Source organism: Anastrepha obliqua, chromosome 2, assembly GCF_027943255.1.
Source record: "Anastrepha obliqua isolate idAnaObli1 chromosome 2, idAnaObli1_1.0, whole genome shotgun sequence".
Classification (NCBI taxonomy): Eukaryota; Metazoa; Arthropoda; class Insecta; order Diptera; family Tephritidae; genus Anastrepha; species Anastrepha obliqua.
The window spans coordinates 67,524,855-67,552,313 of record NC_072893.1 but is presented as its reverse complement, the minus strand read 5'-3'; the positions used below and the strand labels follow the sequence as shown (position 1 = coordinate 67,552,313).

At 37.7% G+C, this 27,459-nt stretch overlaps 7 protein-coding genes across 8 annotated transcripts; 4 read left to right on the top strand and 3 right to left on the bottom strand.

Annotated features, from left to right (window-relative positions):
- Nucleotides 1–4,332: 4,332 nt before the first annotated feature.
- Nucleotides 4,333–7,740, bottom strand: LOC129238770 (uncharacterized). 2 transcript variants are annotated; one of them, XM_054873947.1, is made up of 5 exons: nt 7,537–7,740; nt 7,143–7,479; nt 6,888–7,082; nt 5,577–6,812; nt 4,333–5,505 (listed from the first exon to the last, which is right to left on the bottom strand). In XM_054873947.1, the coding sequence occupies exons 1-5, from the start codon at nt 7,594–7,596 to the stop codon at nt 4,526–4,528; spliced, it is 2,808 nt and encodes a 935-aa protein (XP_054729922.1). In that variant the 5' UTR covers nt 7,597–7,740; the 3' UTR covers nt 4,333–4,525. The 2 variants fall into 2 exon arrangements, with proteins under 2 accessions (XP_054729922.1, XP_054729923.1); XM_054873948.1 differs by having other exon boundaries at nt 7,555–7,740.
- Nucleotides 7,741–8,878: 1,138 nt separating this feature from the next.
- On the top strand, nt 8,879–9,644 carry LOC129238923 (mitochondrial import inner membrane translocase subunit Tim29). The gene has a single exon (XM_054874160.1). The coding sequence runs from the start codon at nt 8,957–8,959 to the stop codon at nt 9,536–9,538; it is 582 nt and encodes a 193-aa protein (XP_054730135.1). The 5' UTR covers nt 8,879–8,956; the 3' UTR covers nt 9,539–9,644.
- Nucleotides 9,639–11,256, bottom strand: LOC129238922 (alanyl-tRNA editing protein Aarsd1-B). The gene is made up of 4 exons (XM_054874159.1): nt 11,065–11,256; nt 10,495–11,007; nt 10,177–10,433; nt 9,639–10,112 (listed from the first exon to the last, which is right to left on the bottom strand). Exons 1-4 carry the CDS (start codon nt 11,101–11,103, stop codon nt 9,662–9,664), a joined length of 1,260 nt encoding a protein of 419 aa, XP_054730134.1. The 5' UTR covers nt 11,104–11,256; the 3' UTR covers nt 9,639–9,661.
- A 2,512-nt stretch (nt 11,257–13,768) lies between these two features.
- LOC129238505 (uncharacterized) lies at nt 13,769–16,319 on the top strand. Its single transcript, XM_054873546.1, has 3 exons — nt 13,769–14,304; nt 15,706–15,810; nt 15,870–16,319. The coding sequence occupies exons 1-3, from the start codon at nt 13,898–13,900 to the stop codon at nt 16,234–16,236; spliced, it is 879 nt and encodes a 292-aa protein (XP_054729521.1). The 5' UTR covers nt 13,769–13,897; the 3' UTR covers nt 16,237–16,319.
- A 2,123-nt stretch (nt 16,320–18,442) lies between these two features.
- On the top strand, nt 18,443–19,433 carry LOC129239137 (uncharacterized). Its single transcript, XM_054874454.1, has 2 exons — nt 18,443–18,874; nt 18,927–19,433. The coding sequence occupies exons 1-2, from the start codon at nt 18,576–18,578 to the stop codon at nt 19,261–19,263; spliced, it is 636 nt and encodes a 211-aa protein (XP_054730429.1). The 5' UTR covers nt 18,443–18,575; the 3' UTR covers nt 19,264–19,433.
- A 19-nt stretch (nt 19,434–19,452) lies between these two features.
- On the bottom strand, nt 19,453–19,937 carry LOC129239138 (40S ribosomal protein S28). Its single transcript, XM_054874455.1, has 2 exons — nt 19,605–19,937; nt 19,453–19,542 (listed from the first exon to the last, which is right to left on the bottom strand). Exon 1 carries the CDS (start codon nt 19,848–19,850, stop codon nt 19,653–19,655), a length of 198 nt encoding a protein of 65 aa, XP_054730430.1. The 5' UTR covers nt 19,851–19,937; the 3' UTR covers nt 19,453–19,542; nt 19,605–19,652.
- A 2,662-nt stretch (nt 19,938–22,599) lies between these two features.
- Nucleotides 22,600–24,188, top strand: LOC129238802 (translocon-associated protein subunit alpha). The gene is made up of 3 exons (XM_054873994.1): nt 22,600–22,832; nt 23,101–23,817; nt 23,885–24,188. Exons 1-3 carry the CDS (start codon nt 22,769–22,771, stop codon nt 24,004–24,006), a joined length of 903 nt encoding a protein of 300 aa, XP_054729969.1. The 5' UTR covers nt 22,600–22,768; the 3' UTR covers nt 24,007–24,188.
- The last annotated feature ends 3,271 nt before the right edge of the window (nt 24,189–27,459 follow it).

Sequence of the window (27,459 nt, the reverse complement as noted above, 5' to 3'; positions counted from 1 at the left end):
ATTGTTTTTCAAAATATTCTCCATGAAGATCTATACACTTTTGCATGCGTTTGAACCAATTGTCGAAACACTTTTACCACTCTGAATGAGGTACCTCCAAAACATGCATTTTGAATGCCGCAACCGCTTCTTCAGGTGTCGAAAAACGTTGACCTCTCAGTTTGTTTTTTACGTACGGGAATAAAAAGAAGTCATTCGATGCCAAGTCAGGCCTGTACGGCGAATGACCCATTAATTCGATGTTTTGGGTGCTCAAAAATGCGATTGTTTGAGCCGATGTGTGAGAGCTCGCGTTGTCCTGGTGAAGAGTGATCCGTCTTTGGCGATTGGTTTTCCTAATTTCTTGGAAGACAACTGGCAAACAAATGGTTGTGTACCACTCAGAATTTACTGTTCTGCGTTGTTCTAATGGTACTGTTGCGACATGTCCAGTTTTTCCAAAAAAACAGGCGACCATTTGCTTGGAAGTGCTTCGTGCGCGAACCACTTTTGTTGGATTTGGCTCATCTTGAAACACCCATACAGTCGACTGCTGTTTACTTTCGGGCTCATACGCGTAAATCCATGATTCATCACCTGTCACGATGTCATAGACGTGTTTCGAAGCTCCGCGATCGTATTTTTTGAGCATTTCTTTCGACCAATCGACACGAGCCTTTTTTTGAACGATTGACAAATTGTGTGGGATCCAACGCGAACAAATTTTATTGACAGTCAAATGTTTATGCAATATTGAATGTATGCTGGTCCCACTAATGCCTAAAATTGTCTCAATCTCACGATAGGTCACATGACGATCTTGCAATATCAGTTCGCGCACAGCATCAATGGTTTTCGGAACAACAACTGATTTTGGACGACCTTCACGAAATTCGTCTTGGAGTGAACTACGACCACGATTGAATTCACCATACCATCGATAAACACTGGTCCTTGATAGAGCTTCATCACCGAAAAATGAATTAAGTTCATCCATGCAATGTTGCTGAGTTAATCCACGTCGAAAGTTGTAAAAAATAATCGCACGAAAATGTTCACGATTTAATTCCATTTTTGGACCGAGATGAATCTTTTAAGTTACTGTAAACAACACAAATAGCGCTGGTATTTCAAAAAGTTCTGAGTACGAAAAAACCAAAAAATGTCAATTTTTGCGATACATCTGTCAGTTGCCAGATTGCAACACCAGGGTTGCCAAATCCCGAAATATAAAAGGCACCCCTCGTATCAGAGCACATAAGAACACAACACAAGAAAAGTGGGTTAACCGATTAAAATGCCGTCTAAACTAAATTAAACACCCTGAAGCGCCTAAAATATGATGGTTTTTTCTTTGACGAAACAAATTTCATCAAGACTAAAAGACCAAACGCAGAAATTACCAGAATGACAGATGGCTATGATCCAATCCTGCAAAGGTTCCTGTTGTCATGTACACGTAGTTTCCATCCAGCCACTGTTATCATTCTAGGTGCTGTGAGCTACAAAAGAGCTGCCATGTCACCACACTTCTTTACTCATAGATTTCGAATTAGAATTCTGCTGCATATTTCGGGGTTCTAGAGACGGTATGGACCCTTGACTGTTAATGTACGCGGTGACAGTCCATACATCTTTCAACTCTTTTCTTTCAGACTCTGCTCGTTCACACAAAGCGATGGCGCCACAAGATTGGATGGCTGATAACTTCCATAACCACATAACACTGAGCTCCTGGCCGCCAAACCCCCAGACCTTAATCCCCTGTATTACTAGGTATGGGACCTAGTTAAATGTGGAACCAATGAGGATCCTTATAACACAGTTTTTTTTTTTTTGCGGATGTGGGGAGTTGCCTAATGCATCATCAAAGCTGCCGTCGCAGCAATGGTATGTCCGGGGACTAAAAAACTCCCATTCGTTTGGAATCCTCGCCCAGCCTGGAATCGCTTTCGTATTACTTAAAAGTGGCATTCCATTTTCCTCCTTACAAGGTCTATGCTTGTGTGCCTGAGTCCAGGTTCCGCTTTTTCATTCGGATGATTTTTTACGCGAAACCACTAATGATTTTCCGCGTTGCCTCGGTACTTGGCATCCTGTCCATTACATTTTCTGTGGCTATGTGACCGACTGCATTCTCCAGCGCTCGACGTTCTTGTTCCCAACGCTTGCATTGGAAGAATTTGTGTTTAACGTCATCTTCCATGCATGTGGGATGTGCGCATTTCCCTATTTTGAACAAGTATTTCTGGAAATCCCCGTGCCCCGAAAGCATTTGGGTTGTATAAAAATTGACTTCACCGAAGTCCCTGCTGTTCCATGTGGCGACGTCTTTTATAAACCAAAGTTTAATATCCATAATCCATAAACCGCCGCAGCCAATATTATTTTTGTAGCTGCATAAATACATACTTATTTACGAAATTCTGTTGAAGTTACGCAGCACCGAATGCTAGACAATAAGACGGACAGGACGATAACTCTCCTTTCCCCAGTAGTGAAGACTCTTGAAGCCCTTCTACTCCCACTCCTTACAGAACACCTGACTCCAGCCTCACACCAGCATGGTTTTCGAAGTGTGCACAGCACCACCACGGCACTCACCGTCATAAACACCCAGGTGAACCGCGGACTAAACCAAAACCGCCCCTGCGAGAGGACTGTCCTAGTAGCGTTGGATTTACAAAAGGCTTTTGTTACAGTCAGCTAGGCCACGCTACTAGATGACATTTTACAGTCGACACTCCCGCCAGGGCTGAAGAGGTGGACTGCGAACTACCTGAGTGGTCGTCACTCGTCGGTGATATTTCGAGACCAAACGTCAAAACATAGAAAAATTAAGCAGGGAGTACCGCAGAGTGGTGTCCTTTCACCCTTGCTTTTTAATTTCTACATTTCGAAACTCCCCCAGCCACCAGAGGGAGTCTCACTGGTCTCATACGCCGACGACTGCACGATAATGGCGTCGGGCAGTGACATTGATGGCCTATGCACAAAAGTAAACGACTACCTCGCCCGCCTTTTTCGCTTCTTCACTGCGAGAAACCTACAACTTTCTCCCACTAAATCCACGGCGACCCTTTTTACCACCTGGACAAAGGAGGTCAAGCTGCAACTTCAGGTGCACGTCAATGATACCCCAATACCGACGGTAAATAACCCCAGAATATTGGGAGTCACCTTTGACAGCTTGCTCTCCTTCTCAGCGCATACAACCGCTATTGCAACGAGAGTACAGAATCCCCACAAGGTCCTCAAGTTGCTTGCCGGCAGCACTTGGGGCAAAGACAAAGAAATGTTGCTGTCGACTTTCAAAGCAATAGGCCGACCGGTTCTTAACTATGCTGCGCCTGTCTGGTCGCCTGGAACTAGTGATACACAGTGGACGAAGCTCCAGACCTGCCAAAATACTGCAATTAAGACCGCGACAGGATGTCTCCTGATGTCCCCCATACAACACCTGCACGACGAGGCTCACATGCTTCCTGTGAAGGAGCATAACAAACTGCTCAGCAAGCAGTTTCTGCTAGGGTGTCACCGTAGGCCTCACCCATGCAGACACCTGCTTGAGCCTGAGCCACCTCCCAGGCACATCAGGAGGCACTTCCTCAACTACGTGGACGAGATCCTGGAGAAAACAGACAGACCACTCCAGGATCGGACAGTGTAAAGACAGGCCATAAACGACATTCATCGGGAGAACCTTACGACCTTCTTAAGCTCCCGACCCCCGAATGCCGTTATCGGAGTCCAACCACCACCAATTGCAGTCGAAGAGCTCCAACTTCAGGTTAATCTCCCATCTATCCAGAATCGACCCCGGCATACTAAACATATACCCGGCATGTAAAGGCACCCGCACAACACTAACCACCTTTTCACATGCCCCATCAAACCCACTCATCTAACACCATTCCCCCTCTGGACCCAATTTGTCGAAACAGCAAGTGTCCTGGGCCTACCGTTAGATGAGTTAGACGAAGACGAGCGGTGATTACACTACACTGGCAGGGTTAAGTTACTGCTACAACAACAACAACAGACTATTGAAATGCGGTCTCTGTTCTTTAAACGAAAGTTTTACTTAACAAAATTACTTACTCCGCCATTGTTGGCAAGAATAATTCTCTATTGGAACTCAAAGCTGGCGTTGTTTTATAAGTTTTCAAATAAACGAACTCAAATGATTGAAAAAATCTTACAATAGCACTTCCCTCTCTGATACCTCAGAAGGTATCCCACTGCGCGCAGTAGCTCTTCGCGATTCTGTTGGAGCTTTACCTTATTTCGAATAGCCACGTTTCGTGCTTGTTTGTCCTACAAATACATATACATATATACGCATACACGACATATAAGAAAGCTTTTATTCAATAATAATTGGTTGCAGGAAACGTTAGTTAATAAAAAAATGTCTTCATCAATAATAATACCCAATTATCGGGTGTACTTCATAAGGCGCTTCTGTTCTTCTGGATAAAACAAAAATTTTAATAAACATCTCGACCTAACTTCTTAATATACAGTTATATACAAATAAACTTAATTAAAAACCTTTAACATATTTTGACTTTTTCTTAGCCGGCTTCTTTTTTGGCGCCAATGAGATAAACTCTTCCTGTTCAGTGGGTGAATCAGGCATATTCGATATAGTATTAATCAGTTGAGTCGAATGTTGATACGGCATAAATTCACTTAAGAATGAGTTATTTGGACCAGCAGTGTCATCTTCAAAATGAAAGGAAGTTTCCATTTTAATGGACTGATTTACATCGGCACATGGAACATGGACCATTGCAACAGTAGTAGAATCGAACTGCTCGAAATGCTGTTTAATAGCTGAGTTTACACTCTGAGGAGGCAGAATCTGTTGCTGTGATTCCAACGGTTCGGATTGTTGTTTAATAGTTGAGTTTACAGTCTGAGTAGGCAGAATCTGTTGCTGTGATTCCAACGGTTCGGATTGTTGTTTAATAGTTGAGCTTATAGTCTGAGGAGGCAGATCCCGCTGCTGTGGTTCTAACTGTTCGGATTGTTGTTTAATAGCTAAGCTTGCAGTCTGAGGAGGCAGATCCCGCTGCTGTGGTTCTAACTGTTCGGATTGTTGTTTAATAGTTGAGCTTACAGTCTGAGGAGGCAGATCCCGCTGCTGTGGTTCTAACTGTTCGGATTGTTGTTTAATAGCAGAACTTGTTTGTGGTTCGCCCTTTACTTTGATGTTCTCTTCTAACCAGGAGCTAACAATGCCTTCTGGATTAGGTTCAGCGCCCAACCGTTTCTTAATATGAGAAAATGATAACTCATATTTTTTATTATCCTCATAATCAATATCCCAAATAGAGAGTAGATCTTTCACTAAAGCGTCTTTATATGAATATAATGCTTCGACTGGTTTCTGCCAACGTCCTAAAGCATGCCTTTTACGTGATATTTTCTTCACTTCGGCTTTGTCATCATCATCATCATCACCATCTTCAAAGTTTATTGGGTTGCTAAGAGCGTTACACCGAAAAACTTTACGCATAGCTGCAAAAAGTAACAATTTTACATCTAAATGTAATAAAAATTAGAATTTTATCGGTGAAATATTCCTTTACCTCTTAAATTCACCACTTCAGTACAGTTTAAATTTTTCTGCGTGCGTTCGCAAACGCGGTCAGCATACACATGCATTGTATCTTCGCCAGCATTTTCATCCCTTTTGCAGGTTTCTACCTCCTGCGTATCTCTTGCGATCAAACGGCGCGCGTACACGTCACCAATCGAATTTGATGTGAGCAACAAAGCAAAAGTGTCAGAATCTTCTTTACCAATACATTCCGATGTTTCAGTGTCGTAGAAGGCCAAACCGGTCGTGCAACGGGCCATACGCGATGTCAAGTCAGCATCTGGCTGCAAACATTTGCCCGCTACACGCGCTTTATGGTAAGCTTCCTGCAGCGTGGGTAGTTGATATGGCAAGCAATAGGATTTATATTCACACTTTCCGAACTGTCTCTTTCCGGGCGAGTTACCGATGCTCGACTCTTCTTCATTGACAATTTGTGCTGAATGCTCACGTGTCAACTCACAGATCACCATGTCATCAGCTAAGGCACTACTAAGCGCTATAAATTCTACGCCTCCAAAGTGGAATGTTTCAACAAAAGCAGGCGCATACTGTAGTTGATGTGTCCAACGACATATTGCAGCAGCACTGGATTCAAAATCACCTCCTATGTAACGCAAATCTAAGCAATGTAACTTATGGTTGGTCGCTACATATACTAAATCCCGATATTCACTTTTAGCAATAGAAGATATAAAATCGCATTTATATTCCGGGGTTTCGTAGCCACAACTACTTTTCAACCATTGATCCGGTGTAGTTCGCGTATCTATTAAGAGAAGTTTTTTCTCGTTGGCATACACAAACGTTTGACCCTGCCAAGGTCTTACCATATTCCAGCTTACCCTGTTGATATCATCCCTTGTACACACATCATGTTGTGCCGAAAGTACAGGTGTGGAAGTATTCAGATCATACACCCGAACACTTTGTTTCATTGTTGTAACAATGAATGTACTTGAATCGACAGTTGACTGCGCAAAACTAATGAATGGTGTAGAATTGGTTTTGAAACGCATAACCCCTTTCGTCGTGCCTGTGGGTAGCAGCGTGTGCAAAGTGATAGTGTTGCGTGTCCGTACAGCAAAGCAGTTTGAACACTCGACGTGAAGGTTTCGTATGGGTCGCAGTTCAAATATTTCACTATCAGTATTCAGCTGTTGTGAGCTTATGTGATCCAGGAAGCCGTTGGAGAAACTCGTAAATTTGGGCAGAGCACCAACATCTGCAAGAAAATCGTTGTAAATCTACTGAAGCTTAACAATAATGCATTCATATTTTTCGACCAATATTTACTTACTTATGTTATCCAAATTTTCGTTATCAACATGTAGCACATGGCTGCCGTCATCCATTACACAAAGATTCCCTCCGGTATAATAGTAATCGTAGCTCCCATGAAAATATGGATCTGGATCACATTCTAAACGTTTAGCCAAATCGAAAACAGAAGTATAATAGCTTCCCTTTTTCTCATTAGTCCTTAACCGTTTATCTATAAAAGGATAAAAGTGCAAAATTGAAAAGGAATAACTACGGTTAAACTTTAGATTACCTTTTTGCACTGTATGGTAACGTGTCCGCGATGTGTTTAAACGCTTACGATATATGTCCCGTGCCATTGTACGTCGGTGGCATATGTCCACACTCCCACAGTGCTTCTCAGCTATATAAATGGGGCACGGCGTCGAAACTGCGCATTCCGGGTACCATCGCAACTCGTTGAGACCGTTTAATGGTTTTTGACTCACATTGAAGGCGGGGAATAAGCAATGCCGTTCACGTAGCTTTAGATCGTCCGAATTATGCAGTAACAGTCTATCCAACAAATTATCACCTCCTCTTTTCGTTAACCCCGGCGAATTATTATCATTCGTTGAATCCCCATCATTCTAAACGATATGTACATATTTAGTATTTGTTAATTATGATGTTTGTTAATTATTTACTTCAACAATATCTCTCACGCTTTTCGTGCAGACTTTTTGTTTATATGGACGAGTTGGCATTTATATTATGTTTTTTAAAGAGAATGCAAGAAAGTTGTATTATAATCTCTTCAATAGCTTTTTATGCAACACAGTTGAAAACGTTTGAATAAAAGAATAACAACAACTGATTGACATTCAATTGTGTGTTTCATTCAAGGCACATTAAACAGGATGCAGCGGTAGGGCTTCAATTTTAACTTTTTTCTATCGGGTATTTTTTAGCTGCATGAGAACTATAGATATCGATAACAATGGTTTGACAGCTGAAAATGGCAAAAAGTTTTGACATTTCTGTTCAATAAGATTTAGCAATTCACACGAATTTTTAACGCCAGAACAATGCTTCCAAATTGTGGAATTTTACTATGAAAAAAGAATAAATCAGTTCGCTAGTTCATAGAGCGAAGTGTTGAAGAAGACGACGTAGTGTCGATTCGTCGCCCTTCTCAACTTGTTCGTCTTTGTCCTTCGACTACGTGGAAAGCTTAGGCCAAGGATTTTCGCTTACGCGCTTTTAAATACAGGTAGAGCAAGAAGTGAAGCCGAATAATTCCCTTCCTTGTGCTTGTTTATTCATGGGCTCTTACGACACAGCGATTTCGGAAGGCGTATTCGTGTATTCTGTTATTCTTGAATATTGACCAAAAGCAATTCTTCTCTCTATTCTTTCCTGTCTCTTTCTCTGATACTTTTCTCCTTCCCTCCTTGACTATCCACCCCCTTTCCAGAGCTTTAAATACAATGGGCTTTTTTTTTTAGCCTGAGTGTTTTAGGAGCCACCGAATTTCCTGGTTCTCCTTGGCTCGACCTTTTCAAATTTCATAATTTCAAAAAACCGAAAGCAAAAACAGAATACATTGCTCGTTTTGTTTTTGCTCTAGTGCTGATTTGATTAATGCTGCCTGGCTGCTGTTATATAAAATAAAAATAAAAAAATTCTAGACGTCCTGAAAAGGCACGAAAATTTATCGAAATTAAATTATCAATTGAGTGCTTCATTTATATTTAGCGTGTGTATCCACAAGAAAATTTCATACAAGATGATAGAACAATACAAAAAAATTATATGCGTATTGCCTTGCAATTTGGTGATATGAATGTAAAAACTTCATGCATCGACAACATTTCACCATCATTCAGACAAATACACAAAGTCAATAAAAAGGGATCACTTCGACATTCAAGTTATCAAATCGCAAGAAAATAGCAACTATACTTCTCTACTGCTATCACCTTGTACAAATTTGCCTTGGTTATCGATAATATTTGTGCACTCTGTAACCCATTTAAAACGAAACTCAGCTGTTACGTGAAGGAACCAAAAAAAAAAAAAATTCATTATAAATATACGGTTGCATCCAAATAATAAGATTTATTTATGAAAATGCGAATATTTTCACTGAATAATCGCTTCGCCGCTTTGCGCACACGTATCAGCGATATGTTTACACTCCCCGAGCGTTTTAAGGGTACTGTGGTAGAGAAGTGGGCGCAATACTGGCAAGGCCTTGTTAGTGATTATACGGAGGTGGTTTTCGATGTAGCCAAAAGTGCACGTGCCAAGCCTCGCAAAGCTCTGGTGATTGCCGGCACAGGGTACGGTTTGTACCAATGTGCAAAGCATAATCCAGACGAAGAAGCATTTATGCATGCATTGCGTGGTTGGAGTAATCAAATGGCAATGGTTGCAAAGGCATTACACAACCCTGAATCAGAAGCATACCTGCGTGAGCTTGAGAAAGCCATCAACGAGAACAAACTTCGCACGTTTTCATTGGGTATTTGTACAATATTATGGATGGATTTATATGATAAGGATGACTGCACTTATCCAGCGATTTGCCAATACACTCAAGTCGATTATACAAACTTCTGGCAGCGGATAGTGGACGTGGGCTTCTGGGATCATTACTGGCGACTTGAATCGAAAATGCATAATTTCGATGTAAACTATTTATAAACTCCATACTACATACTACCTAGAGTTAAGAATTTTTAACTTATGTAGCTTAAATTTTTGTAAATTACCAACTGCTTTATTTCACAAAAAACAAAAGAAATCTTACTAAAACGTTGATTTTCCTTATTTTTTATTGCCGTTAAAATGTTTTTCTAGTAAAGCGTTGCATTCAGGAATCTTGCTTCCATTGCTAAATTTTCCCTGAAAATTTGTTTCGCGGCCATTCCCTTTGCCTTGCAATAGTTCTAAAAATATTGCACCAAACTTCTGCACTTCTTTCTCTTCTCCTCTTAGCACCATGAGACCTTTACCATTGTTCGTTGAATTTTCCGACACGGTGAGAAAGTAGAAAATATTCTCGGGTGCATTTCGTAAGAACGTATTTATAAAATCCGGTTCAATGCCATCTTTACGATGTAGACAATAATATTTGGGGTATGGTTGAGGTGTATTCTCCAGTTTCTCTGCTTCGGAAATGGCAACATCTTTTAAGAGTTTTTGAAATGCTTTTGCTGATGACTTCAAATTCGCCTGCAATTTCTGTATCAAATCCAAATGTTGTGCCGGACCTCCTCTGAATATAAAAATAAATTAAGAGGTAACAATTAAAGAATTGATATAATGTTAATAAACGTTACTTTAGTGCTAGATTGATTTGTTGTTCACGGTGAAATGCCTCGTGAAGTTTTCGCAGCACTCTCTCTCCCACAACAAAGTGTACATACACAGAGTTTTTCACTTTTTCGGCATACAATAATTTTACGCACTGCAGCTGCGATAAGTTGCTCACATGGGTACCACAGCACATATTACTCTCAATATCTTCAATGCGTACAACACGCGCCAATCCAGTATGGTCTTTGGGTAAGCCTCGCGGTGCACGAGCATCTTGAAACTTTCAAGGGAAAACAAATAAGAAAAATAATAAAAAATTTGAGTAAATGCATATATTTTACCTGCACCGCAATTTCGGGATCAACTAACTCTACAGTGACTTTTCGACCATCACGTATAAGCTCGTTGGCTTTACGTTCAATTGTATCCAGTGATTCACGACTAATCAAATGGGTTGTATCCAACTCGATGTAGGAAGCATCCGATCCCAACCACCAGGATACAGTGTCATATTTAAATTCGCGGTCAAATAAAGCCGTTATCAGGTGCTGGCCCGAATGTTGTTGCATATGGTCCAATCGGCGGCTCCAATCAACTGACTGTTTTACAATGCTACCTTCTTCATAGCCTGTTGAGCTTTCTACAAAATGGACGGCTTCAGTACCTTTTCGAATTACTGAGCGAACTGGTTGACCGTTAAGTTGTCCATAATCGCAAGGTTGACCACCGCCCTCAGGGAAGAGAATAGTATCTTCACAAATGACATTGAAGCCCTTCAGCTGTTTTACACTAGTTTCACCAGGCGGCGTCCATTCCAAAGTCGCGGGATCACAGGACACTACCTTCGATGCGAACTAGAGATTAAATCATCAGCTAAAGTTATTTTGTATAAGCGCATGTTATGAACTTGCCTGTTTTAAAAAGCTGTCCTCCTGGCACTTAAAAACCATTTTCTGGTTCTCTGGTGCCTATGCTTCAAATCTTAACGCAACTTTGGTTAATTATGCAAAAATAATTGGCAGCAATTGTGGTAAATGAAAGTGAAAACAAAAACGTCCTTCCAAGCAAAACAGCTGACGTAAACATTGCACCGGTGAGGTCTGGCTAGTGTTGCTCCGATAAGAATAGCTGTTAGATACTTTGTTCAAGTTCTGAGTACATTTTGTACTCAAGTTGTTCATGCTAGTACTCAGATGGGTACCGAGTACATGGTTAAAGTATTTTCTTGCTTTTCTATCGATCAGTTATGTTTTGGCAATACTTGTTCATCAAAGCTGGAAACACGATTTGAACAAGTAGCTTTCCATAGACCCAATGCTATAGCTACAACGTTGAACTTTAGATTGAAGCGTATTTACTTCAGAGACGAAAGAGCTTGTTACACCCCCAAGGTCTCAAGTTTGGACAAAAAAATACCCACGTTTTTGCGAGAAAAGAACACACCATAAGAATGAGTCCGAACCAGTAAGTATTGTGCAGAGACTCACGAGTACGAAAGAATCGATCATTTTTGCTAGGGTAAGGGATAAAAATCGATTTTTTTTTTCATGTTATTGTAGTAAAACATTTCAAAAATACCGTGTTAAAATTTTAAGTCAATCCGAGCAAAACTTTTTAAGTTATAGAGCATAAAGCCGAGCCGCCTCAAACATCTGCCGAGACGCAGCAGTTGCGCGCGTAGTCCGTTACAAACGTATACCTGCGTGCGGACTCAGGTATACTTTTGTATCTGTCTATTGCTCCAAAAATATTTCTAGTACATTCTTTTGTATTCAATAACAGCTGCTGATGCTTCAAACTATGTATTATACCATTGAATCATATATTATACCTATATAACAACTGTAAATCTCAAAGGGAGCAGAGAGAAGCATCAGTTTGTCGTGCGACGCTGACTTGAACGGTGTCATCTATGGAACGGTTGCGACGCTGTTACTTTTCTTTAGTATTGTAGATTTTTGTAAATAGTTTTATTAAAATGCCGAGATTATCTGAAGTAACTAGAAAAGATCAACGTAAAGGAATTCATTTAGACAGACCAAAAAAACGACCGAATCCGAATAAAAAACAGGAGGGTGACTTAGACACTAGCCATTTAAACATGAATACACCCCACTGCCAGAAGATGTTTTGAACGCAATAAAACCAATTTACGTAGATTTGAGTAAAGACGAACTTTTAGAGAGATGCCTGGGTGGTTTTACTCAAAACACTAACGAGAGTTTAAATCAGTTTATATGGAGGATTGCTCCGAAAAAACTCTCTGGCAGTACAAGCATCGTTCAACTGGCAGCTCTGGTAGCTGCATGCACCTTTAATGAAGGCACAGGTGCTTTGCTGCAGTTTATGTATGACATGGGGATTAGCATTGGGCCAAGCGCTCACGAATATGCGAGAAGAGTGGACCAAACTCGCATCGAAAGATCTGACCAAAAATGCCACCAACAGACTAAGGAGGGCAGGATAGCTCGTAGACTTGCTAAAAAAGATGCTGAAGACAATGACAAAGCTAGTGGAAACATACTCTATGGTGCTGGAATCGACGACTCCGTGTAAGTAGAGAGAAAAAAGTATTTTCTTGACGTTTTCATAACTTAAAACTTTAAACGCGGTTTTCTCGAACCTTTTTTTTAAAGTGCGTAGTCATTGGCATTTGAAAACTACTCAACCGATCCTTTTGAAATTTTGCACACATATTTCACATATAAAAAACCTCCCCCCAACGTTTTTTTTCGCTATTTTTTTTATATTAAGGTGGTTTTACATCTACAAAATGGCGGCATTTTTTCGTCAAAAATCACTTTTTACTTCAAACGACTACCAAATGGCTGAAAATGAAAATAAATCGTCAAAATAAACGTTGGGGTGAAGTTTAACTCATACTTTAACTAAATTATTCAATTTTTTTGATTTCAGATGATTCTACGCTGAGATATGCTGACTACTGCAAAATATATTTTTGAAAAGACGTCTACGTAAATGTGCTCTCATTCGCTCATTTTGCAATATTTTTACATGAAAATTTTATCAAATATTTTTGAAATGTTACTTTATAATATGCAATAACTTTTAATAAACTGACTTGAACCGTTTCGCTACAATAAATTCATGAAAAAAGTGTTTTTTTAGCGTTTATCCCATAGGCCAAAGCGTCTATGGACACATACTTTTCTCTGTAATATGAATGCATAATTAATAATATCTAACAAAAAATTTATTAGAATTATGTCTAGAAACCACTTTCTTTGCCGTCATCCATTTGATTTAGTTTTTGTGTTTACGTTTCTCCTTACATTTGTCATAATAATTATAGATAATACAGAAAATACAGGGCTATACAGCAAAAAGTATACTTACAATCTGATTTATTATTTAATAATCTCGGATTTCGGGAGACAAATTTTGTATGCATATTCTCGCTTTTGAATTACGGATTGGCAGTTAAGCCTTAATTTACTTTATATATGTACATAACTTGAATGCACAAAACACACACATTTTTGCGTTGAAAAAAAAGAAGTTCATTTTGTTTAAACAGTTTTTCGACTCAGTTAATTTTCAGAGAGCGTCGAATAAAAATTTTATTATAAATTTTTTTTGTTTGAAACAAAGAGTGCATAATTCGAGACTGTCAGACTTTATCAATATACTTTGCTTAAGCGTACATGGCAGTTCTGGTGAAATTTTTATTAATACACTTTGATTTACAAATATAAATTCTACATCAAAATTTAGAAAAAATAAATGAAACTACATATATGTATTTTGCGCCACTATAATCCACTAATAATGGCATGCAGCGAAGGAAAAAAATTTAATTCTCAAGCGCCTGAGTGTGATAAACTTGACTGTTGGTGCTTCCCAGAGCCATATATCGAACAAAAAGTAAAGCTACAAAACAAAAAACATTGTTGGCTATATCCTAAACGCGAGTCAAACAAGTTGAAGCAGGTGTTACCGAATTTTGATCACTGCAAAACTTTATATACAAAATGCGATTATAGACTTGAAAACTATGTTTCCAAACAATTATTATTGATTGAGGAGCAAATTCGCAAGCATATAAACCAATTAAATATTGAAATGCTTTCGCAACGAAAATTAATAGATGAAGAATGGAGGCTGTCGCAAAGATTCTTGCTATTAACGCAGTAAGTCTCTGAATTATGGTGCTCACACTCACCAACGTAAACGTACGCCTGTATCAGCTGACACGATGAAACTAATGAGAGTGCCATGTAAATGAATTCTCACCACTGTTCCGTTCCGTAGATCGTTGTTTCATCGTGTCAGCTGATATGGGCGTACGGGCGTACGTTTAGGTTGGTGCGAGTGAGCACCAATAGCTTTAATAAGATGTATGTATGCATATGACACTTGCGGCCACCGTAGACGAGTGAGCTTGTTCGTGTTTAGGTGGGTCCGATTTCGAAGCTCGCTGCGGACTAGAAACATTAAAACAAATAATTCGAATAACGGTCGCCGATCGGCAGGTAATGGCAAGCGCATTTATGAAATAAAATAAATCTGCCCTTCTGCATAATGATACCTGTGATGTAAATACATTCAAGATTATGAATATATAAAAAAAGAGGTTGTCTGTAAAGTCTTTACTGACGATAGTTTAACGTGATAACGTCATAAGAAAATACTGATTGAATGGTTGCATTTTTCAAAAGAAAATTTTAATTTTATTTGTTTGATAGATATTTTGTATGGATATAGAGAATGATGTAACATTAACATAACATAATATACTTTAACATAACATAACATAACATAACATAACATAACATAACATAACATAACATAACATAACATAACATAACATAACATAACATAACATAACATAACATAACATAACATAACATAACATAACATAACATAACATAACATAACATAACATAACATAACATAACATAACATAACATAACATAACATAACATAACATAACATAACATAACATAACATAACATAACATAACATAACATAACATAACATAACATAACATATCATAACATAACATAACATGCTGTTCAAACAAGGTAACGACGCATTATTTGCTGCGTGCAGCCGGCTACATAGAATTATAAGACGTTATCACGTCAAAAAATAATAATAACATTAAAACAACAGGTATTATTAACAAACTTGGTTTTATTTTAAATTCTTCAAGTGAATCAAATTAATAATAATCAATAAGAAGGCATATGCAAATACAAATAAGTGAATTTATATATGTACATATGCGCATATACATACACATATACGCTCACTTAAGTAGGAGAGAGCAAGATGTCGAACGTTGCCGTTCGTTTGCTTTGTTCGTTCCGCGCTTTCGCTTGCAGTTCATTCAATGCAATGAGCAAGGTAACGACAAATGGGCAAGGTAACGACAAATGAGCAAGGTAACACTAATGAGCAAGGTAACGACACATTTTTTCGTGCGTGCAGCCTGTTAAATCGAATTATAAGACGTTATCACGTCAAAAAATTTTGCTCTTTTTAATTAGTCAGCCAAAGGCTTGTTTCTATTATTTATTCAATTCCAGATATCATGGCTGCGTTAAACTCTACCCGGAGATTGTTTCTCTACCAGCAGAAAATGAAACCAAGTGCAAATTCCAAGAAAAGTTGAATGCAATAAACTGTTCTAAGTACTTTACGATTTATCAATGCAAGAGTACTAAATATATGTATGTGATTTATCTTTTAGTTGCCGCTTGGCTTCGTCATTAGATGCATTAAAATTCGCCATTCAGAAGTTGAACCTATTATGTGCTCAATTGGATATGACGGTCGAAAGCCCTTTTATTACAGGGGACTATAAAATTAAACCATTATCGTATTACCGCCAGTTAATTGATGATGCATTTGATTATTTCAGTGATATATTGTGCAAACTGAAACGTTGGGCACAGTTGCTTGATATAGGAGATGCTAATGCCATCGACGAATATAAAGCTATATTAGATCCAACAAAGAGCTATGATGAGGTCATGAAGATTGGCAAAATAAGCTGTACTTGCTTGCGTACCAAAAAACATGAATGCATAAATAATTTTGTCAACAAATGCAATTAACTTGAACATATTCGTAATATTTAAGGTTTGTTTTGAACATTTTAAACAAACAGAAATAAATACATGCAACATAACATGTTTTTCACTGAAAATTTCCGTAGAATCGTGTCAGCTGATTGCTTTCCCACCACACAGTGTTGCCAAACAGTACATTTCAAAATCTTTTACAAAATAAATTTGGGAAAAAATTAATTTTTATTAAAATAACTTAAAAACAATATTGAAAAATGTTAATTGTAGATAAATTAACTATTTGCATTTGTTGGTTTTTGACTTTGGCTTATTATACAATGAAAAATTGTGACTGATAATGCGGATGTGTGTAAAATTGTGAATGCAAAAATATCAATGGCAACATTGTGTAGATACAACCAAACACAAACATACACAAACCGATGGTTTGTGTAAATATGAATGCAGTTGTTTTCTATGGGCTCAAGTTTTGCTCAATTTAGTGTATCTCACGGGCAACAGACTGGGACTACGGTACCGTCGATGAGTGTGGTCACCATTAGTATGATGGCATTTATATCATAGATCATAGATGACTAGATGTGAAACTCTTTTTCTCGTGAGAGCGCTGAAAAATGTGCATTTTTTATAACATTTTCCAATATTGCCACACCAGTAGAATCCTGAATTGGGTATTTTTGAACCAAAGGTCTGGAATTTTTAGTTTCCACACCACCATTGAGGTTAGTATTTAGTGTGCGGTTGCCCAATAGCCTTATATCACTCGTAAACACCTACATATACTAAAAATAAGCACAATCCGTATGAAATATATACATAAATAAGCAAAAAATTTAAAAATTTATATGTAAATGAAATTATTTAAAACTGAAATACAAAAGTAATTTAATAATAATAAAGTAATTAACACGAAAAACATAAGTTATAATATAACACAGAAAGTGGGTAACAAAAAAAAAAATTATCAAACAACGAACAGAATATGTTAAAGCAGATTACCTTTAATTTTTGTAAAATATCTCAAACTAAAATTCAATTCCCTTACCTACTCTTTTCAACCATAGAATATTTACGTATATACAAATTTACATAAACCAACACACAGTTTTCAATAAAATTACATTATGTACATAAATAAGACTAGACTAGTAGAAGTCGAACAGGATATAACGAGCTCTAGATTCTACAACCTCACTTCAATTCAAATTATTACATTTCAATTGAATTAATTTTCAGACAAATAATTATAAACATTTCAACACGTCATTTCTCCATTAAGCAAACAGGAACTGTTTTCGTCAGTTATTTTTGGCGCGTTTCTTCTGGCAGCCTGCCATTTCGCCCATCAGCTGTTCAAAATCCCATAATGTGCGAGTGCTGCCAAGTTTTGAAACGTCCTCATGGGCGCGCTCTCTCTCAAAATGAAAGAGTTTCACATCTTATTATCTATGATTTATGTAGGGAAATATTTATTATGATGCTCTTGCTCTGTCAACGCCCTTTGTGTTCTCGTTCCTCTCGATATTGTTATTGACTGAGAGCTAAAAACTAACAATTGTAAGATGTGTGAACACGACGAATCATGCTGATAGCTTTATTTTTTCTCTCACATGCAAACTTTTAGTCAAGCGAGAAGAGCCCAAGCATAGCGAGCAGAAAAGTGGCTTAAAACTCTCGAAAGACGCTGGTATATATATATATATATATAATTGGCGCGTACACCCTTTTTGGATGTTTGGCCGAGCTCCTCCTCCTATTTGTGGTGTGCGTCTTGATGTTGTTCCACAAGACGCTGGTATACATCATCTAAAAAAAAAACTGTTAAATAACGTTATCAAATCTGCTGAAATGGCGTTAAAACGCGAAAAAATAATACTTGGTATAATGCTTTTAGCATTTCCATGACTTAATATTATTGATTATAATAACAATCCTAATCGGAGTATTCGCTACAATTTCACTTTCAAAATGGACAAACACATAGTACAATATATAAAAAAACAAGAGTTGCTCGAACAAAAAGTTTAATTACTTAAAGTTGGCTGGCGACCCACTTTGTTAAAAGGCCTACTGTTGCATTCAATTAAAACAAAAATTAGCCTCATCTAAACAGCTGTGGAGACGTTCGCGGACAAAGCATCCTTCTTTATTATCTCATCCGTAGTGTTGATCGATATGGTAGCACTTTTATCATACTTTTTTTTTTGTTGTGAAATAAAAAAAATATTTGGCACAAGTGTGGCAGCACTCATAACCTTAAAACCTCTTAAAAAATCAACAAATAATTTTTTGGGCATATATTTGAATGTAAAATATATTGTAATAATTTTTTATCGAACTCCTATCAGTTACATATACATCTTAAGATGAGTGCAACGAGTGAAGATCTTGACGTTCGTGTACGTGCACACTATCAGAAGGAAGAGGAAACTTTGCAACAACTTCTAAAGTTGGAAGAAATGTTCCGTGAAACCTTCTCGCTCACAAAGCGTGAAATGGTATTCCAGAAAGACCTCGTAAATCGCCTGTGGGTTCTATCTCAACGTTACATTATATTAATTAGCTCCAATGGCTGTTGTAAACACCCGGAAGTGTATTCTGGACCAACTGAGAATATATTACTAAGAGAATACGCCGACAAGCTTCGTAATTTGCGCTCTTCCAAGTGAGTTAATGTTTGCGTCTGTTGAAAACTTGTTTCTAATTTATTTGTTTAGTTGTCGCATTTCAGATTCTCTAAGAAAACTGCGGCAGAAGTGCCTTGTATTCAATTCACTACACAAATGTTTAGACATGACAATGGAAACACCATTTATATTGGGTGACACATTTCACAAACCCATAGCATTTTTCATTGAGCTGGTCGACGATTTGTTTAAATACTTACATGCGCTGAGTGTAAAATTTAAATATTTGAGCCATCAATTAGACCCGGTCGATTTACTGGCTCTAGAGGAATATAAAGTAGCTTTAGAGCCATCCGAAGACTTCGAAGATTACTTACTTACAGGCCTAAGCTATTGCAAATGTTTGCGTCCAAAGAGACCATGCTAAAAGCGTAGTCCAGCTTAAGCATGCACCACCGTTAAATCCTGAAAACACATGCGTTAAATTGATTTGTTTTTATTTTTATACGAAAATACTTGTATATGTATGTATTTGGCTGGTCCAAACCATGTAAACAGAACGAAATTTAAAATATATTGTTCCAATATTCTAAACTACTTGAAGAAATTAAACAACTTTTTTCTACTCAAACGATTTGTTTATTCATTGTTTTACTTCTTTGTAATTAATACCCCACGTATAGAATTACATCTGACAAGCACGTATCTGAAATTGAAAATCGAAATATTTTAACAAAGCCCGATAGATTTTCCTTTTGAAATACTCACCAGTTAGAAGAGAATAACCAACTCATTTTCAACACGATCTTTGTTTGATTAGCGAAGTCTTCTCGCCTCACGTTCAGATTCGAGTAGGGTCAGAATATCACCTTCACGGACGGGTCCCTTGACGTTGCGGATGATTTGACGGTTCTGTTCACCAATGAATTCTACTTTCACTTGTGTACACTGACCCTGAGAACCGGTACGTCCCAAAACTTTCATCACACGAGCCCAAACAACTGGTTTATCCATGTTTATTTGTAAAAATCGTAAATTTCTCACGAAAAATTCACGTGTATCAACCGCACAAATTGACAGCCGGAAGCAAAAGAAATAGGTGTCGTTAACTTTCGTTAAATTTTGACGAATCAATAAATTTGGCAGCACTGGTAAAGCTTAAACAACCGCAGCCATGCTCTGGTTAAATTATTAGTTATTGGGACTATTCACAGTCAGTGTTGTCACTTCAGAACCACAATGGTTGATAAATAAAATCGTGTAAATATATTAGTGTCCGTTAAATTATTATTGTTCAGAAACAATAACCAAAATATAACAGTACTAATTATTGCAACAAAATAAAGCATTATTGCATACGAAAAACAAGTCCTTTATTGAAAAAACTGCGTGTAGCGTAGTACGCATAACAGAAGTGAAACTTCAAGGTAGAGAGAAGAGAGAAAATGAGAGAGAGAGAGAGAGAGAGAGAAAGGATATATATCTAAATAAATTCACAACATTTACAGAGAATACAAATCGACAAAATTTACAAAAAACGGAGAAGGGTCGACCGGTGTAGCCAAACGCCGAATAAAAACCGTGACAACAACGCGCACTACTCCGAGCGTTTATCACCCACACAAACGCAGCGATTCCAGGACCGCAGCAACGGCACAAATTACCACAAGGCAATACCAATAAATCCAACGCCGGAATGGATAGCATTTTATAGTACGCACGAGCACTAGCCAGGAAACGGAAATAAGCGCCAAGAAGTAGGCACAAAAAAAAAACGCCAAAAAAATTGGGACCAAAAAACGCCCAAACAGTAGGCACCAAAGAAATATAACGCCAAAAAGTAGGCACCAAAAATATATTTTCTACAAGTTTGCAACAACAAAAAAGCGCAAAAAAGTAGGCAGTGTTATTTCTCACTAGAAATTAGCAACCACAAGGAAAAACTCAGGAAAATAGCCTAAAGTGTATCTAAGATATATATTAGGTACAGCCCTTTCTCTCCTTTTCCTCTACGTTGTATCTTTTTTCTCTCTTGCGGAACGAAAATGTCCAAAACGTTGGATGGCCTTGAAATTTTACTCTCCATTAACGCTCGTCCATCGACGCCCTAGAAGTTTCACTTCAAAAACGTAAGTTAAAAATCTGAAATAAGCAATACCAAAAAACATAAGCCCTCCAAATATGTAAAAAAAGGTAATAGTTTTCTTAGTAAGCAACTCCACGGGTGATCTTGAGTAGATAAGAAAATCGCCTCATGTAAATGAAAATCTGCCTTTCTTACCCAACAATAACCAAGCTCCGGAAAATTCTTATTTTCTCAAAATAGGGAACTATAGACACATATAACTTTACCATAAATAAGATCAGCTTTACTCAAATTGAATTCAGTGTGAATTTGATTTTTAATATTCATAAAGGAGAAGCGTCCTGGTCACCACCACATATGGCTTAAAATGTTATGCATCCCATTGCTTTCAAAGCCTCCCAAGCATGACTGTAAAATTGTAATTCACCTGTTAGAACAAATACATCATTTACAGAAGAACAAACTTATGATTCTGTATGTTAATTAATGCGCATTTAGTAAATGCAGCACCATGAATATATTTCTAAAAAGTTATATTTAATATACAAAATGCATGATCGCCGAATTCACCAAATAAAACCAATTTAACTAATTGGATATTTCGGCTTAAATTTCAGTTTTGTTGACAGTGCTGTTAAAAACTGCTTAACACATATGTTTTAGTAATATTGTCACAAAACGTTAAAAAACGAATAATGGAGAAAAATTAAAAATTTTAATGTGTCAAAATTTTGATAAATATATTTTGCATAGTTAATATATTTTAATACAGGAGCAATAGCTGCCTCATCTTTTATAAAATTTATAACTTGGACGCTTACTCGTTTTGTTTTCTTTCAGCCGTCAAAAAGTTAAAATGGGCCTCTTCTTTTCGCCAAGCGTTAGCAAGTGGCAAATAGATGAAGCAACTGGTATAAATGATGCGGAAATATATAGTATTTGTCTTAAATGAAATGCGTTTGTACGTGTACCATACTCGTTAGCGGCGAATATTACTCGATAACTTTGTTGTTGCTTTCGCATGCAAATTTTTCGTTAAGTTAATCGGGCATAAATATAGCGAGCGGAGAAATAGGGAATATATGAGACCTAATGTGAGTCTATTGGGAACAAGCTCACACATTTTTTTTTGGAAAAACCGACTATGCCTCTAGTTCAATATAGAGCAAATAGAGATTCTCCAAAGTAATAATTTAATTATATTGGCTAAGTCTCCCATACAGAATAAGAAATACGTCTCTAATTTATATCGCCGTAGCCGAATGGGTTCGCGTGACTACAAGGGAGGGTAGCTATTTTAAAAACATTCGGAAACACTAAGCGATAAAAAGTTGTTTCTAAGAGCGGTCGCCCCTCCGCAGGCAAAGGCAAACTTCCGAGTGTATTGTTGTACACATCTTGTAAGCCTGTGTCTTACGAGAGCACTCTCAAATTCAATCACCCTTTTTAAATATGTTTTGATTGTATGTACATTTTTCTCTGCCCTAGAAGTCAGATAATTGCTCAGCTAATCGTAGGCGCCTTGAAGGGTAACTACAATGTCAGTCAAATAAATAAAAATATGGTATTACTATTTTCGGAAAGTTTCCAAACAATTCTCCAGTGTCATAATTTCGTGTAGACTTTTGTGAAAATTGCGCTCCACGTAACAGCTCCGTAGACTTTTTCATTTTGACAAGTGAAAGCTGGCCGATGTTTTTCGTGTGTTGATCGTCGTTGTTCGTTTGGTTCATTGTTTCGCAGCTAAACATTTTCTTTCTGTCAAACGTATTAACTAGCCGTGTTTGCCGCATCTTTTCTGGTGAGAACTTTCGACTCGAGTTTTGCTAGGAAAAAACGCATAAATATGAAACTCAACTTAATAATCCTGTTGCTGGTGCTGCCAGCACTGATTTGCACTTTCAATGCGCGTAAGTATAATTCAAAAATCGTGAAAATTGAATATGTATTCGTCGGGCATTGGGCAGTGGGGGAAGCCATCGACGTGGCAGCAGATGATTGCTAGACGACATGCATTGCAAGGTTTGGCAATGAAATCACGGCTCAACTGTTTTGTTTTAAATTAGCTTTTTTATAATTAGTGTTTTGTGTGACGACATCCTAGCGTAAAAAGTGATTTGGAAAATACACAACTTTTCAAACTATACGACATTCATGTAATCATTTTTGTTTCCTCAGAACACAAATTCGCTGCATATGCTGATGGTTCAGCAGAGGACGACCTCGTAGATGTGGAGGGTGAAGATGGTGCCGTTACCGGCGAAGACGCCGAAACTGAAGAAGACTCTGATTCTACAACGACCACTTCCCCTTATGCTGACACCTATTTGCTTTTTACAAAACCTTTGTATACAGCTGGACAACAATTGGATTTACCTGGTGGCAAACCCGTTGAATTCTTAATTGGTTTCACAAACAAAGGCAAAACTGATTTTGTCATTGAAACTGTCGAGGCTTCATTCCGTTATCCCATGGATTTCAACTACCACATACAGAACTTCTCAGCTGTTGCATACAATCGTGAAGTGCAACCTGGTTTAGAAGCCACAGTTTCGTATTCGTTCATGCCATCAGACACATTCGCTGGTCGACCATTCGGTTTGAATATTGCTTTGAATTATCGTGATGCCGCAGGTGCCCAATTCAGTGAAGCCGTTTTCAATGAAACCGTCATGATTTCCGAAATAGATGAAGGCTTGGATGGTGAAACTTTCTTCTTGTATGTCCTGCTGGCTGGTATTGTTGTACTGTTGCTGGTTATCGGCCAACAATACCTCTTAGGCTCATCTGGTAAGAGGAAGCGTGCTGCTGCTAAAAAGACAATCGAAACTGGCACCTCTAATAACAGCAACATCGAATATGAATGGCTGCCACAAGAAACATTGCGAGTGCTGCGTAAGTTATATAGAGTTTGTTACTGCTTTGAGTTTTAAAATATCTAATATATTCATTGCTTTCACAGAACAATCACCGCCAAAATCAAAAACCTCAAAGACCTCTCCAAAGCCAGGTAAACAGAGCAGCCCAAAGCAAGGCCAAAGCCCAAAGCAGCGAAAGGTGAAACGTACCGCTGGTGACGATTAGACTAAGACTGTGATCCGAACACAGTAACAACAGCAAAACAATCACCTCAAATGAACACGCATAATCGCCTTACAATCATTTTGTAATCATTATTTTTTATTTTTAATATTGTTTTGCCCTTTTATGTGCGTTAATTGAGAATTATTAGTTTTCGATAAATACAAGTTATTTTTAAGTCTGAATAGTACTCTAAAGTTCTTCCCATCACCATCGGTATGATTCAAACGCGACGCAGTGTTGTGCAGTGTTGGTGTTATATTTGTTTTATATTTTCTTAAAACATGCCGAACGCGCGCACTGCTAAGCCCTCATATTATTCCTCTTATAATATGAATTCATGCGGTAGCACAAACTTCCTTCTTAAGGGTCAGCTATTCGCCATAACATTGCTGTGTTTACAGGAAAATAAACTTGTGTATACAGCAACAACATTAGTTCTTTTTTGGTTTCGTATTGGAAATTTAGACAAAAATTTGCTTCAAATATTTTACTTGGTAACAGCTGATTCACCTCAATATTTAAGATAAATTAAATTTATCACTCTTTTTTTTGGTAAAAAGGAGGTAACAAATGTCTGAATTTTTATATTTGTGATTAGAAAATTTTCATTAACGAAACTAACTTATAAAAAATAAAGAAAATAATTTCTAAAAAAAATCAATTCAAGGTATTTATTTAATTGTTAACAGAAAGATTTTACCATTTGTAGTCGTTGAAGTGGTATGTATGTATGTAGACATCTGACCATTGACACATTGCCGCCCGCTAATGTATTGCTGAAATTTACTATATGACCGCAGATTTTAAACTTGCAAATTACTTTGGGAGGAATATCGTTCCCGGTCACCAACGAGTGTAATGAAAACGGGAAATCTCGTTCTCGGGCGTCAATGTGTTAAAATAATTCCGCTGCCTTTATTTACCGATTTCCTTGTGCCGCTTGGAATAATTAAAACTACATTCGGCCGCCGCAGAAGAATGGGTGGGTGCGTGACTGCCATCCGTAAATGCGTAGGTTCGAAACTCCGTGCATAAAACACCAAAATTATAGAAAAAGTTTTCTAATAGCGGTCGCCCCTCGGCAGGCAATGACAAATCTCCGAGTGTATTTCTGTTATGAAGAAGCTCCTCATACAAAAATGAGCCGTTCGAAGTCGACTTAAAACTGTAGGTCCCTCCATTTGTGGAACAACCTCAAGACGCACTCCATAAATAGGCGCCAAAGCGCCTATTATTTATTCTTTTATTATAGAAATTGCGCTTTTCACAAATTTACTGCTTCGTTGTGAATTGAAAAGACCCGTTACACTAAGTTGGGTTACTGGTTGCACAGATTCGGTTATTGTCATAAAGTGTAATTTTGCGTGGCCACTAAAATAGGCACTTTGCGGACAACTCTTGCAATTTAACTTCTTCTTAATCGGCGTATCCATGCTGGCTGTTCGCGATTACATACAAACGTTATTTTGATCTTAGCCCTACGGTTGCCAGGTCATATTATATACATATTTGCGTATGTTTCTCGCTGCCATTGTTAGTTCGCCTATTGTTTTGAGACTTGTCCACTCCTTGATGTTGTATAACCACGTCATTTTCTTCTTACCAATTCCTCTTTGTCCTTCAATTTTTCCTTGTATCAGCAGTTTTAATAGATCGTGTTTGTCACCCCTTGTTATGTGTCCGAAATAAGCGGCTTTCTCGTAGTCTATGAAACATTTGCAGATATCTTGATTGACGTCCTGTGATTTTTGTGTAAACATTTGAAGGCTAAATATTGTTTCTCTGGTCCCAAATTCTTTCTTAAAGTCAATTTGTGTTGTTCCCATAGCGGCCTCGCATGAATGATTATGAATTATATTATTAACACACTTTTATTAGCTCGGGTTGTATGTATGTATGTATGTATGTATGTATGTAACGGAATCTTTGAGCTTAATTTTCACTGGCTTCTAAAAATCTGATCGACTTGAAATTTTGCACACCTATCAAGGACCGATGACAATGCAATAATTTGATAAAAGTTTTCCATTATCCTTATTAGGATTGCCAGGATTAATATTTTCTTTTTTTACCTGTGGGCAAAAAGTAAGGTGAATTTGGTTGTAAAATGAAAAATCTTTATTTCTAATGAAATCCGTCTTTTATGCGTATTTAACCCCAACATCTACCGTTTCTACTAAATGTGTCTTATAATACGTTCACATATACATAAGTAAATGATCTACTTTTTCGCGCTTAACTCGAAATCTGTAATTAAAAAGCGCGATTTCCCATACAAAATTTGTCTTCCAAAATCTGAGATTATAAAATAATCCTAGATAATAACGATATTTTTTGGCATACAACCCTGTGTTTTCTGTGTTATCGATAATTATTATTACGAATGTAAGGAGAAACAGCAAAATAAAAACTAAATGAAATGGATGCCGGGAAAGAAAACAGGTCTGTAAACATAATTCTAATAAAATTTTTGTCAAATATTATTAAATAGGGATTCATTTTACAGAAAAAAGCGTGTGTCCAGGAACGTTTTGTCCTCTTATTACTTATTATAAAATGTAATACAGCAGCTAGTCCTTCAGAATGCTTCAGGTCATTATCTTGCTGGAAGATCCAGCTCGAGCCTAGGTCTCGTTTGTCCACGGATGGCATCAGGTTTTGTTCCAAAATGTGCTTGTATTAGAAGCGATCCATATTTCCTTCAATGAAAACGAGGTTTCCAGCTCCTGTGGCTGCAACTGCTCCCAAACCATGACACTGCCACCACCATGCTTTACAGTCGGAATCAGATTCCTAGGATCCATGACAGTGTTTGGTTTTCTCCAAACTTTGGCTTTGCCGTCGTATCGAAATATGTTGTATTTGGACTTATCAGTGAATAAAACTAGTTTCCAAAATTCTATTCCCTTATAAGGTACTTTTTTGCAAACTCCATACGAAGCTTTCAGTTTTTCTCGCTTATAAGGGGCTTCTTGCGAGGAGTTCTGCAGATGTTACCTTCATTATTAAGGGTGGACAACAATTTGATACCTCTCGGCTACCTCCTGGGCCAAATCAGTAGCATGTATTTTCGGATTCTAATTCACTGCTTTGCGAATAAAGAATACATCTCTCCGGTTGAGCTTCTTGGACCGGCCACTACGCGGCTTAATCTCCAGAGAATTGGTTGTTTCAAAGTTTTTACAAACAGTTTGTACCGTAGACTTGCTTAAATGCAATAAATCAGCTATTTAACCAAAGGATGTCTTATTACTTCTGTACTCAACAACTAATTTTCTCAAATCAGTAGAGATTTCTTTGCGGAGCGACATTTTTCCGATCGTACACAAAAGACAAAATGCTATAAATTTTAAGAAGAATGAAAAGTAGAACCACAAAATAAAATAAACGGTACTTTACAGTTAAGTATTCGCAGAAAAGAAGAGCAAAATAAGTGTCCTAATATAACGTATT